At 35.8% G+C, this 14,867-nt stretch overlaps 1 protein-coding gene across 1 annotated transcript; it reads right to left on the bottom strand.

Annotated features, from left to right (window-relative positions):
- Positions 1-1,938: 1,938 nt before the first annotated feature.
- On the bottom strand, positions 1,939-2,517 carry LOC145796261 (secreted RxLR effector protein 161-like). Its single transcript, XM_082881325.1, has 2 exons — positions 2,214-2,517; positions 1,939-2,096 (listed from the first exon to the last, which is right to left on the bottom strand). The coding sequence occupies exons 1-2, from the start codon at positions 2,515-2,517 to the stop codon at positions 1,939-1,941; spliced, it is 462 nt and encodes a 153-aa protein (XP_082737451.1).
- Positions 2,518-14,867: the final 12,350 nt, after the last annotated feature.

Below are 14,867 nucleotides of genomic sequence, written 5' to 3' on the forward strand. Positions count from 1 at the left end.
ATCTGGGGGGAAAATGAATGCACTGCTGCACTGTAAATGATGTGAGGATCCTGGCCGGCCAGTTATCCAGGTTGCAGGTGGCCGGCCGACTACTTCCCATGGCCGGCCGGCCAAGGGTCAAAAGGGTCAATGAGAATTGATGGCCGGCCACCACAGAAAGAGAACCTCTGATGTGTGCACAACACAACCCTGTGGTTGAACACTGGAAAAAGTGAACCAGAAGAGAGAACAACCCACTTTTCAAAGGGGTTCAAAAGGGTCAACAACAATTACTGGCCGGCCACCAAATATTGGTGGTGTCCCAGGTGTGTACATCACAAATATGTGGTTTAGGGTTCAAGAAAATGGCCCAAGGGTGTTCAACATTGACTTTGAAGTGAGAAAAATCGGGCGACGGAGGGCGATGGAGGGATAAAGTTGGCTGACAGAACAATTATTGGCCTCCCACCCTTCTACGGCCTTCTTACCAATGAAACAGAGGTCCCTGCCAAAATGAACCAAAACCAATGCAGAATGAAGGTTCGGGGGCCGAAACACGCAGTTCGGGGCCCCGAAAACGGGCTGTTAAGCACCGGGAGTGGTGTTCGACCACGAAGTCGGTCTCTCGGACCACAGTGTCCCTCAAAAGGGAGCAAATAAGAAGTATGCCAAAAACCGGGGCAAACGGAGATGGTTAAGCGGTCCCGAACTGAGGCACATGGCCAACGGCTCCGAAAAACCGGAAACCGGAAACCGGACTCCAAATGGGCAAAATGGCCTACGACCACAAAACGTAGCCTACGGCCACTGAGAGATGATCTACGAGACCTCTGCCTCCCTTCGCGAAGAGAAAACAGAGAAAATAGAGCCCGGTTCGCAAACCGAGGCAAAGCACAAAAGTGTCCGGAAGTCCGGAGGCAAGACTCGCAGCCGAGACTCTGAAACTTCTGAACGAGCACAATATGCAATATCACCAAGAGTTCAACTGGTGATGTCTGAGTCTCAAGGTCAGTAAAAAATGGGGTGTCTACAAATGGGCAGTTTCAGCTTTCTATATTTTTTCTTGTAAACGACACTTAACTTATAAACTCATGTTGTTTGTTCAGTGGTCTACTAAATTCCAGCCTTCTTATTACACTTTTTTATTTTATTTTATAATATTATTATTAATTTTAAAGATTGAAAGGCTATTGGAAGAAGTATGAAGGAAAAAATTGTTGATTAAAAAGAATACTGATATGTTGAAATTGTCAAAGGGACCCACAAATGAAATTGTGTAACAAAAAGTAATGTTCAAGGAGGAGGTGATGTCGAGATATGTTCAGTTCTATGATTTTGTTTGATTTTTCCTTCCAACCATAATCAAGCCGTCTACAATTGATTTCATGAAAGTTTATGTTTTCAAAAAATAAATGCTCGAAACTAGAATCAATAATTTTTGATGGATAGATCTCAAAAAAATACATGAAATAAAAAAAAAAAAATCCAAAACAGACTATCGAGCATGCATAAAATTATGACTTGTTAAAGTATAATTGAACATATAGTTATTTGAAGGTATAAATAATTGGAACAGATTGTCATCTATAAAATGTATGTTCTTATTGTAATAAGTTAGTATAGAGACAGATATGCTTGAAAAATAGAAGTTAATTTATTCATTGAGTTCTCGTACTTAAATAGGGGAGTACAAGAAGGTTATAGCACTAAAGTAAGAACAAACTGATAGCTAGCATAAATCAAAGGAATTAACTCAACAACTGCTTAGATACTGCTATAAACTAGGAAAATTGAAACAAACTCCTAAAGACTAGGACAATAAACAATCTTTATTCAGCCTATACTCTAACACCCTCCCTTACACTGAATGTTATGGAACTTTCAGTTTAGAAAAACTAGTGCATTGGACCATCCCCTCCCTCAAATTGGATCTTCCATGGAGCAAACACCAAGTAGCCTTCACAGCTTCGCAAATACGTCCAATTTGACTGGCTTTATAAGAATATCCGAATCTTGATCTTCACTACTGCAGTAGAACAGATCGATAGTGCTATCATTTGCAAGTTCACGCAAAAAATGGTACCGCACATCAATATGTTTACTTTTTCCATGCAAAACTGGATTTGTTGAAAGCTTAATTGTTGAAGTGCTATCGCAATAGACCGGTGTGGGGCTATCTTAACAAAAGCCCAAAGTGTCAAGAAGTCTCCTTAACCAAATTACTTGAGACGCACATGCCGCAGCAGCGACGAATTCAACTTCAGTGGTTGATAAAGTGACGATTGGCTGTTTCTTTGATGACCACGAAATAACCCCTGAACCCAGCATAAAGACGTACCCTGAAGTGCTTGTTCTATCATCTTGATCTCTAGCATAATCACTATCAGTGAAGCCTCTCAAGCTTGATCTTTCTCCCTTCTTATAGAACAGCCCAAATTCCTTAGTACCTTGCAAGTATAGAAAGATCCTCTTGGCAGCTAGAAGATGGAACTCAGGAGGATTCTCTAAGTAGCTACTGACGAGACTCACAGAATGCATTATGTTTGGCCTTGTTGCTATCAAATACATTAAACTTCCCATAATTTGCTTATAAAGTGTGCTGTCAACCTTCTTTCCTTCATGATCTTTAGTTAGCTTCCTTCATGATCTTCATCTGAAACCTGTCTAACATTTCTTGCACATATTTCTGTTGAGAAATAAAAATTCCAGCAGTAGATTGCACCACTTCAATACCAAGAAAATAGTGCCTCATTCCAAGATCAAACATTTCAAATTCAGCCATCATGAACTCCTTAAATTTCCCAAACATGGCACTATCATTTCCAGTATAAATCATATTGTTGATATACAAGCAAGTGATGAGCATTTTTCCTTCATCTCTCATTTTTATCAAAACTGTATGTTCATAAGGTCATTTTTGAAATCCTTCCTTCAAAAAATAAGCTTCTATACGACTATACAAAGCTCATAGAGCTTGCTTTAATCCATATAGAGCTTTATTTAATTTATACACTTAATGCTCATTCCCAAATTTCACATAACCCGGAGGTTAATCGAAAAATACCTCTTCTTCCAAATCTCCATGTAAGAAGGCCGATTTTATGTCTAAGTGGAAAATAGGCCATGAGTTTTGAGCTACCTATGCAATCGCCAATCTGATCCTATCATGCCTTACTACAGGAGCAAATACTTCTTTGTAGTCGACACTGAACTATTGCTTATAGCCTTTAGCTACTAAACGTGCCTTGTATTTGTCAACTTCGCCATTCCCCTTCAACTTTGTCTTGTACACCCAATTGACACCAATGGTCTTTTGCCCCACTGGAAGCTCTGTTAACTCCCAAGTGTGGTTCCTTTCAATGGCTGCCATTACAACATCCATAGCCTTCTATCATTTTGCTTCTTTGACAGTATCATTAAAAAATAGAGCAAAGTATGTAAGTGGGTCTTCAAATTGATCAATTCCAGTTAGCTCATAATCTAACATCCAAGCGAGTCGCCTTTTTTCACATTGAGGATGTGAAACATCGACTGTAACAATCTGCTCATTAGGATCTATTGCTGCTGATTGACTTTCCGTGGTTGTTGGCACTTGAGTTTAAGGAGTATCAAGTTGTTGAAAAGACTGCTGCGTTGTTTCTTCATTGGCACCATCAAAGACTGCTGGAATTTGTTGTTCAGAAGTATTGTAGTCCCAAGCCCATGTCTTTTCTTCATCAAAAAACACACTAATGAAAATTTTCTTAGTGATAGGATTAAACAATTTATAAGCTTTTGAATGATCAGTAACACCAAGAAAAGTGCATTTTTCACCTTTATCATCTAACTTTTTCATCCGGAACATGGGCATATGCTATACACCCAAACACCCGAAAATGATCAACATTTGGTTGGAGCCCACTCCACGCTTCTTCAGGGGATATATTTTGAATAGCTAACTTGGGGATTCTATACAAAATCTAAACATTCCAATTAACTGCTTTAACCCAAAAACTCCTGGGAAGACCACTCCTCTGTAATAGGCTTCGAATTGTATCAAAGACTGTGCAATTTTTCCTCTCATACACACCGTTTTGCTGAGGTGTGCAAGTTGTAGTTAGTTGCCTTTGAATTCCATGTCTCCCACAGAAATCTTCAAATTCTTGTGAGTTGTACTCTTCACCATGGTCTGTGCGAAGTATTTTAATTTGCATGGCAGTTTCTTTTTCAACTAGTGCTTTAAACCTCTGGAAGGCTGTGAAAGCTTCTGATTTGTGCTACAAAAAATAAACCCAGGTTCTCTGACTAAAATCATCAATAAACAATATAAAATACCATTTACCTCCATTTGTCATTGGTTTGATTGGCCCACACAAGTCCGAATGCACCAGTTCCAACGACTTAGTTGCCCTTAAAGACTTTTTTTTTGGGAAAGGATCTCACTACAACAAATTATACTTTTGGTGACTAAATTTTTAATCACCAAAAGTCATTTTCAGTCACCAAAATGTTTTTCTAACTAAACTTTTTGATCGCCAGCTTTGTCGTTAGATGATTGTCGGGAAAGGTATTGTCGACTAATTTTTTTTTAGTCGACGAAAGTCGCCAATTAGCGACTGAAAATTTAGTCACCCAAAGTTTTTAATAAATGTGCTTTTTAATTTTTATTTTAGCAACTAAAATATTTAGTCGCAAAAAATGTGGCACTCCTTTTTGGCTACTAATTTTTTAGTCGCTAAAATCATGGTGCTCCTTTTCAGCTACTAATTTTTTAGTTGCCAAAAACTTTTATTTTTTTTTTTGGCTGCTAACTGTTTAGTCGCCAACAAGTTTCCTTTTTATTTTTTGACTACTTAATGTTTAGTCATCAAAAGCTTCATTTATTACTTTGTTTTTTAAATGCACAAATTGAATATTTTTTTTTTATTAATTTCTATATTAAATGCATTTCATTATCAATGTAACTTGTAACCTGTACATATATAGAATAATACATATATCAATTATAATCTAAATCCATTATCAATAATACATATTTGTAGACACCCCATTTTTGACTGCCCTTAAGACTTGGGAGCCACTGGTTGATCACTCGATGATGAAAGTTATGTTGTACAAACGTTCGATTTCTTCAGCAAGAAGAGCTTCTAAATCCCAACCTTACACCCTATTTTGACCAAAACTATTTTAGACCTTAAAACCCTCTCTTTCAAAATATTTTTTGAAAATGTTTGTTCTGAGGCTCACATTTTGCTAAAAATTGCACTTTTCGGTAAGTCGAGCAAGGACAAAGTGGAAATAAATGAAAGGAAGGTGAACTCTTTGAAAAAATCTTTAAAACATCTTATTTAAAGGTTTGGAGTTTAAGAAAATTGGAGGAGAGAGAAGAAAACTAGTTGGGGAAGTTAAGAGAGAACTAAGCAGCCTACACTAAATTAGGCCTATCTCTTTGCACACTTAGAATTTAGTTATGAGGTCACCACCTTTGGAAAGTGGACTTCTGGGGCTTCAATTTAGACTCGAGAATCTTCTAAAGCCAAGTTTGGATGAGGGAGATATGGCCGTTTGAATCTAGGCATCAATCTGGTTAAGATAGAAATGAGTGACCTTCACTAAAATAGATGTATCTCTTTGTACACTTAGCATTTAGATATGAGGCTACCACTATTGAAAAGTAGACTTCTGGGGCTTCAATTTAGACTCAAGAATGACTAAAACCAAGTCTGTATGAAGGAGATATGCCCATTTGAAGCTGGTTTTGGAAGTAGATTTTCTATGGCCAGCAGGCCACCATTTGTGGTCGGCAATTCACACTTCTAGCCTGCCAGCCACTGGTGAAAAACACAAATATTTTTTTCCAACTGTCCCCCAAAAGCTCCAATTGTTCCATGTATGATATTTTTGACATGAGGGGCTGTTTTTCTATATACACCAGGCCTTCCTTCATGGTTTAAGGTTGAAAAAAATTCCAAAAATTTCAATTCTTGAAATTCTCTGTCTATCTCTATCTTTCAACACACACACCTTACCCAAACACCACCTAAACCAATATTGGAGCTCTCCTTGTTGAGATTATTGAGTCCAAATTTCAGCCTTTGAGAGTGAGAACTTGTTGGTTTGTGAACAAAAGTGTTATTCCTCTTTAAGAGGTATAACTACTAGCTCATTTGCACTACTTCTTTTCTATCTTTTCTTGCTGATTTTGAACTAATTTTCAGCTGCTTTTATTGGCTGAAGCTTGTGGTTTAAGGCTATTAAAGGTAGAGAGGTTAGTCACCGTTCTTTGAACCATGTTCTCTAAGCCTTTACACTTGTGCTTCCCATCTCTTCATATTTTTTTGATCTTTTTACCACTGAATTTCAGAGTTTTTCAGAGGCTAAAAATCACGTTTTGAAGTCCCAAAAATGGAGGGGTTAGCCGCCCCTTCTTTGGCTTGTTTACTAGCTTAAATTTCTTATTATTTTAGCTTACTCTTTTAGCTATTTTTACTTCAATTCCAGCACTATTTTAGTGTATATTAGTATTGTTTTATATGTTAGTTTCATTTATTCTTTGTATAGCATGCTTGCAGTGTAATGGTCCTCATAGGTTTGGTGGTTTAGGCCTTAGCTACTAACCTATTTGAGTTGATAGTATTTATTTTAAGCTTTCCATACTTGTGATCACCTCTAATCACCTCTGCAACCTCCCTCATTTTTTGGCTTTTATTTTGTTTTAAAAGGTGTTTCAAGCCACTTGTTTGTTTAAGCACGAGATTGAGGTATTGTGTTTAATGGTTTAATCCCTTTGGGGGTTCATTACTAGCGGTATGAAGCTTTTCTCATGCCTAAAACAACTCTTGATTTGATGCTTCTTTCCATTAGAGGACTTAAAACTCACATTTGGACTTAATTTATTAAGGAATGGTTGGTAAGTTAAAATGAAGTAATAAAATTGGTGACTAAAAGGGGCAAGATAATAATTTGGTTTGGGTTCAATCGAACGTTAATTGAACCCTTGAGTCTTGAGTTGTTTCATACTCATTAGTGATATAAATGGTTCAAGAATCATTGTCAACTACTTCCTTTGATCTTTCATGATAGGGAGGTGGTATTGAGAGTCTTGTTTTGTTGCATTCAATGAACTTGCACACTTTTCGTTCATAGGCCATCATGCAATGAAATTGCATAGATTGATAGTTTGTGAATCAAGTTTTACTACTCTTTTGAGCTGTTCAAATGATAAAGAGCGATAAATTGTGAAAACAAACCCTTGAGAATACCCTGTCCCTGCTCTATTTGCTCTCTGTTGTAGTAGGACAATCCAGTCAGTAGTGGCCGGCAGGCCATCATCAGTAGATGGCAGGCCCTCTGCCGGCCACCAGTGAAAAATCCAGTAGTGTACTTTTGAAGCATAATAGAGTTGGTCTGGAGGTGGGAATCAGTGCAAATGTTCTACTGTGCAATAGAGGCATTCAGCAACAGAAACAGTAGCTTTTTCGGGTGGAAACTGCATTCATGCATGAGCCCTCCATTAATCCGCAGGATTCGTGTTGTAAATATATTAGTGTTGTGCTTCAAATAGTGGCTTTATAATTAATTAGTTAGAATAGCTAATTTGTCTCATGTTGTAATTATTTTAATTAGCTAGATTAGTTAATTAATTAGTTTATTCGATTTGTAATAATTAGTTAAGTAGTTTAACTAAATTATTCATTTGTTGTTGTAATAGCTAGGTAATTAGTTAGCTAGTTAGTTTATTCGGACCCTCCTGTGTGAGGGCACAATGTTGTAATAATATGTATGTCTTCCAACTCCATGTCTTTCACCATTTTATTTACTAGCTTATGATGGTTAGTTTAGGGTATCATGTTTTGTTTAGCATACTTCATATTTGCATCCACTTGTCTTGCATACATTCGGATCGGCGCATCATTCTAACTTGTATTGTTATTGCTTATACTTCTTTGAATACGTGCTTAGACCGCATGCTATCAAATTAATTTATATGATATGTTAAGTAGCCGAGCCTATTTAGATTGCATATCGTATGCATTGCATTAGTCATATTGCATAGTTAGGATCATGCATCTTTTTAACTCTTTCATCTTTTTTTTGGCTTGGAGTACTAAGTGAGCCTTTACTCACTTTAGCATATTGCATGAATGTGATTGTTGCCATATCAAAGCATGTTTACCATGAGGCTAAATGCTTAAATGATAAAATGCTTGAATGCTTGTGGATGACGGCTAATTGCTTGAATTAGAATAATTTGAGTAATGTTCATATGCAATCACTTTTTCAAGTGGTACATCCTTAAAACAATTTTCAAAACAAACATGAATCAAGTGTTCCAATTCTTGCAAATTAGTCTATACATATGTGTGTGCACATCACATAGTAAAGTTAGTCTAATAATCGAAACAAAAGCATATAATGTAGATAAGATTCATATCATGATTAGTAGAGGTCGATCTCTGATCGGGCGAGCAGGGATGCTCAATTCATGACCTTCCCCTCTCGTACCCAAGTTCCTAAGCCGAGATAATCTTGGTGATGACGGACACGTAGCCTTTAGCATTAGTCATAGGTTTCCTAAATTTCTCAAAAATATTTAGGTGGCGACTCTGTATCTGGCAAAGTAGTTCATTTTTGGTAATTTGATTCAAAATCGATTTTTCAAAAGATTTGTCGGATTTGGACGCTTTTGTGTTTATCTATTTCACATTACACTTGTGAAATCAGATTCAGAACAGCGGGAGTCCAATACTATAGGGCTTATTCGTCTTCTAAAAGGAGCGCAAAAAGTTGAGCCACAATATTTCATTATCAACTATCCAAAAACTTTAACTTGTAACATCATATTCCAAATATCATATAAATCCATACCAACCAAGTATAATCCATCTAAATTAAATATTACATACAAAAACACTGGATTTCCAAAACAAAGGATTGTAGAAAAATAAATGTCTTCCATATACAAAACAAATGCTCTTCGTACAATAAATCTCTTCCACAATAGCTCACGCAAAAGCAATCTATAATATATATATATATATATATTAACCATTAGCACTTATTCAATAAAAATGACATTTTAAATTATAACAATTATAAAAAGAAAACTGAATTAGGATACCTTTAATGAGTTAACATGGTGCACTGAAATGCTACGACCAGCACCTGCAATATATATATATATATATATATCAAATAGCTCCAACTATACAAATCCTCCCATAAGCAAAATATTAAACCAATCCTTTTAGATCCATTTGGTTTACTCATGGGAAGCAGCCAACCCATTGCCCAAAAAAAAAAAAAAAAGAACAAGATTTAAAAAGCTATCTCTTTGTTTGGCAGGGTTACATATTATGTTCCAATTTCACTACCACAAAACCAAAGAAAATAGGAAATGAAATTTGTAAATTATGCATCCTAATATTCCAATTTATAAAATTTGTGGCTTGAGAACTTATAAGTTGACTAGTTAAAAATGAGTAATACTCATGGATTAAAATGAATTTGCAATACAAGCATTAGCACCAAGTTCTACATCTTTCTACAATCAAAGTACTTAACAACCCAAAATAGAAAGTGGAGGATATATCCCATTAAAGAACCACAAATTTAAAGATTGAGTTTAGAACAGAAAGTTATAGGCATGACATAGCCTTCTTCAATTACCTAATATCAATGGCCATAACCTCAGGATTGTTTCTCTTTGTTCTAAAAATGAAATTTGGAGAATAGACCTATTAAGAAATGGAAATACAACATTACTCTTTAAGTTGTTGCATATACTCAACATACATGTAAACCTATAGAAAAATAAGGAAGCTATAAAGTTCCAACCTGACTGCAAATTTCACAAATTATATCACCTTTCTTGTTACGCCATCTTTAAATGCACTTCATATGAGCAAACTATATGGCAGAGACAAAAACCTCAGAAGACATTCATAAATCTCAAACCTAACAACTAACTCCAGAACGCCCATATATCTTTTGATAATGCAGATCAGTAAATTATGTGACTCATCCAAATGTTGAAATAAAAAATGCAAGATAAAAGCTCACCAACAGAATTACAAGAATATATTAATACACACACACACACACACACACATATCGAAACTTGTAAACAAAGAAAACATTAAGAGAAGAACCCTCGATAACTATATAATTAACATGAATTGAAAGAAATATCTCAAATGACAACATAAAAGGTGCAAAGAGCATATACTGGTAATGAAGAAACTCCGAAATACAGAAGTCTAGCACATTGATGGTAAATAAAATATGAAATTTAAATGGATAAAAGTAAATATATTAGTCACTATAGACATTAAACGGCATGGAATTGACAATTAGAAAAGTAACTCCCACATTATTACCAGAAGCGCGCACACACACACACACACACACACACACACACACAGAGAGAGAGAGAACCTGAATATAAGTTAGAGGTGAGACAATGGTGATGTGCGACGGTGATTTACGGTGGTTCCGATGTACGATGTCACACAGCGGTGAGCGATGGTGAGATGAGCTGATTGTGGTGTGGCGATGTGAGGTTTGGTGGTGTTTGATTTTGAGAGAGAGAGAGAGAGAGAGAGAGAGAGAGAGAGAGAGAAAATGAGAACCTATTTATATTCCAAACAAATTGATACAAAAATAAATAAATAAATAAATAAAAATAATGGCGCCAATCTGAAAATTTTCCGCAGTTCAAAAAGAAAAATATGAAAATTTTCCCACTAAAATTTAATACACCATTTTCTAACTAAACTATTTTGGTCACTAAAAAAAAAAATTTTTTTCAAATATATGATTATTGGTCATTTTACACAATTCGCGACTAAACATTTTGTTCGCCAATTAATTTTATAAATCCCTCCAAAATTTGAAATGTCTCCCTCTAAATATTTTAGTTCTTTGGCGATTAAAATTTTTTTTAGTCGTTGAAAATATATTTTTGGCGACCTCACTTTTGGTCGCCAAAGATAAAAAGTAAATTTTTGTTTTTCATTCGGTGACTAAATAATTTTAGTAGCCAAAACTAACTATACATCAACTAAAATATTTTTTAATTGCTGAAAATATATTTTTGGTGACCAAAAGATAAAAAGTAAATTTTGTTTTTCATTCCGCGACTAAATAATTTTAGTAGCCAAAACTAACTATACAACGACTAATATATTTTTTTAGTTATCAATTGTGGCATTTTTAGCGACTAAAATTATTTTTAGTCACCAATTATCAATATACCCAACTAAAAAAAATTAGTAACTAAATATTATGCTTTTGTGACTAATATAATTTTTGGTCTCAAATTTCACAACTTTTAGAAACTAATTTTTTTTTTAGTTGCCAAATTTGGTCACTAAAAGTGCAATTTGTTGTAGTCTTGATGTTGTTTGCTAACAACACATTCTTCGTAGATCTCTAAAGGGGACTCAAAATGTGAAAGGCCTGCAACCATATTTTTCTGCTGCAAGGTCTTCAATCCGCCAAAATTGAGATGGCCATAGCGAAAGTGCCATAACCATGCTGTATCTTTTAGTTTTGCAACAAAACATGAAAGAATGGTTCGATAGAAATACAAAGGAAACATCCGGTTTGTTGCCATTTTCAGTTGAGCAATTAAGCCCAATTTCACATCTTGGATTTGACAAACTCCATCCTTAACGGAAATCTAATATCCCTTTTCTTAAAGCTGGCCAACACTTAACAAATTAGATTTTAAATCTGGAACAAACAGGACATTGGAAATAGAATGAGAATTCCCTTTGGTGTGGAATGTAACCGTTCCTTTTCCCAAAATAGATACTATAGAGTTATCAACAAACTTTACAGTATTGCGGAAAGACTCTTGTAAATCAGAAAACACTGATTTGTCTCCACACATATGGTTCCTATGAGTTTCCTCATTAGTTTGACATACCATAAGGAGCGTGATTTCTTGCTCTTCTTCATTTTTTGCAAAATAAGATTTTGCACTGCAATTTCTATTCAAATTTGTTCGACACTCAGAGCAATAATGGCCATACTTGTGACAACGGTGACATTCAACCATAGATTTGTCTGCTGACTGTGGTTAGTGACCCGTAGTATAGCGATCCGGGCTTACACCCGACCCATTTAATGCTTTTGAATCCGAGAAATCTTGTCTGTAGCTATTGTTCATTCTCTTTTCTTGCTTGGTTCTTGTAACAACCCCGATGTGTGATTAATTGTTAAACCATGATTAAGGATGCCTAATAAGTAATTAAGAGGAAATCATGTGTTAATTGCATGTAATATATGTTATTTGCATTTGTATCTATTTGTTGTAGAAATATATGTTTGTGTTTCTGTTATATTCCGCAATTAAAGGCCTTATCGGCATCCGATCACGAAATTGACTTAGGTTATGTGTTATTTGGACTTTTTAGAATTTTATGGTAGGTTCAATTTAAATTCAATTCAGAACCAAATAATTAGAATAAATAATGTCGCTTAATTAATCACTAAGGAAGCTTCCTAATCAAGCCTATATAAGGCCTATATGATTCTAGAATGCACATACATATACACATTCCATTACCTTGATGACATAAACGTGAAAGAGAGGAAGAAAGGGAGAGACTTGAATTCAACAAGGGAATTGTTAGCAATCTAGAGGAAGCTGACTTGGAAGCTCAAAGACATAGCAATCCAGAACTCAATTGAGGATCTTGGGTGAGTAATTGATTACTAATCTTTGTATTTAAGTTGTTAATGAAGAGAATTCCAGAAGATCTTGTGACTAAGTATGAGAATTGAGCTAGAGTTCAGGGAATATAAGTCATACCGTGCATGCATGTGCATTTCATGGTGTCTTGGAAGTTGTTTACAAGGTTTTCCCACATGCATGTTCATATTTTAGACTTGTTATGAGAAATCAACTTCTTTTTGTACTAAACATCTCATTCTGCCAAGATTTGGAAAGTTTGAATTCAAGAGGATACATACGTACTATGTTTTCAAAGTTTCAAGCTTAATTTGAATAATTGGCATGCTTTTGGGCTTTGATTTTGTAAACTGATTTTGAATTCACAATGTTTTACAAGTTTACACATGTTCCCTTAGGCTTTGGCTCCGAAGAACTTGTTTTGAACCTTTGAATTTAAGTTTTGAAGCTTAGGAGCAAATCTGGAAACTCTAGAATTTTGCCTCACCGCTTGAGCGACAGATTCTGCGCCCGAGCGACCACTCATGATTTTTCATTTCCACTTGAGCAACCAAAAGTTGTTTCGAGTGCAAAATTCATGCTCCTAGAAGTTTACGAATTTTGTAGATTGCTCCAACGACTAGAGTTGAGCTCAAGCGATGACCTCAGTCTCACGCTCGAGCAACAGTTGAGCGACCGTCAAGCAGAAAATTCATGCAACTAGTACTTTGCAGAGTTTACAGACCGCTCGAGTGACCAAAGTTGCACTCGAGTGATCACTCTTATTTTTGAACCCCCGCTTGAGTGAAGGAAGTTGCACTTGAACGAAGGCCTTGTTTTTAGCAAATTTTGCTAAGTGTTACAAAGTGCATTTTGGTATCATCATTGTATCCAAGGAAATCCTAAGTCCTAATTAAGACATAATAATAAGGAAAAGGATTAGAAACACACCAAGATAAGACAAGAATTAAGTTAAAGAATTTCAGGTGTGTGATTCAATATGTATTCGTTTTGTGTTTGTATAGGTCACGTGTGATAACTCGCTTGATCTGTCTACTATATCTGTTTTGCTTTTGGAGCCATCTGTGAGTAATAACTTTGTAAAGCTATGTTCACGTTTAAGTATTTTCCTATACGGTATGACAAGAAATGATCTGCTTTCTGAAATGCTATGTTCTATATCAATGAATGATTATCCATATATTGAAAAGTATTCGCGGCATCCATAGCACATGGCCCTTGCCTAGGGGTAACAATACTATGGTCTATGAGTGCAAGGCCCTTATCCAGGGGTAATAATATCGTGGTCTCATGGCCCTCGCTCGAGGGTAACAATACTGTGGCTTAAGTATGTTATTTGTTCCCGGTAGCGGAGATTCCTTTATGAAATTGGTCAAGTATGACCCTTAACGCTTTGTATCAGATTTGTTAACGGTAATGAGTGTACCTCGTATGATCCTCTGTGAAATTGAGTAAGTACATGTTTATGAACTTAGAATAAGAATATGAATCTGTTTCTGCTTTCTAAATCCGATATGGGACATCATTCATTTAATCTTTTACTTTGTTATTATTCACTGGGCTTTCGCTCTCTATTTATATTATGTATGTATGTGACCAGGTGCATGACCAGGCCTAGAGTTGATGGCCTAGAGTTCCGTTTTGTCAGCCCTCCACAGTGCCTCCCGAGAAGGTTCCTGTTGAAGAAGTCAAGTTCTGTGGATAATGTTAAGGATGTTTTTGTTTTGTTTTGTTTTGTTTTTCCGTACACTAGACTAAGCCCTATTGTTATTGTCTGTGTTGATACATGACTTATGAAATATGACTTCATATGTATAAATTTAAGTTTTAAATATTCTGTCCCATGTACGTCAGCACAGCTCTATGGACAATGTATTTTATATATTTGCTTCTGCTAGCCCCGTATATTTTATTATTCGGGTTAGAGGCCTTCGGTAATCCTAGGATTACTGGCCAGCTACAACGCTAAACCTCCATGGGTGGGTTTGGGTCATGGCAGAGTGGTATTAGAGCACGTGTTCTACCGCACACAAGAGTCCATATGAGCTATAGGATGTCCTTGAAAAGAATTAAGGACATTTCATCTACATGTGTGAGTGTGTGTTAATTTTTGTAAATGTGAAAACTGAACTTGAACATGAACATATGAAATTGAAAAGAATAAATTGGAACTGAATACTCCGAACATTGTGAAAAGAATTATTTGCCA

The sequence above is a fragment of the Camellia sinensis genome, chromosome 7 (genome assembly GCF_055761805.1).
Source record: "Camellia sinensis isolate YWXY chromosome 7, ASM5576180v1, whole genome shotgun sequence".
NCBI classification, from domain to species: domain Eukaryota; kingdom Viridiplantae; phylum Streptophyta; class Magnoliopsida; order Ericales; family Theaceae; genus Camellia; species Camellia sinensis.

Bases quoted from the DNA above. Each gene is read 5' to 3' on its own strand.
- LOC145796261 (XM_082881325.1), bottom strand. From the start codon at position 2,517: ATGCATTCTGTGAGTCTCGTCAGTAGCTACTTAGAGAATCCTCCTGAG. The intron at 2,097-2,213 runs GTGCGTCTCAAG...CAACAAATCCAG, and splicing joins ATTCGTCGCTGCTGCGGCAT to TTTTGCATGGAAAAAGTAAA.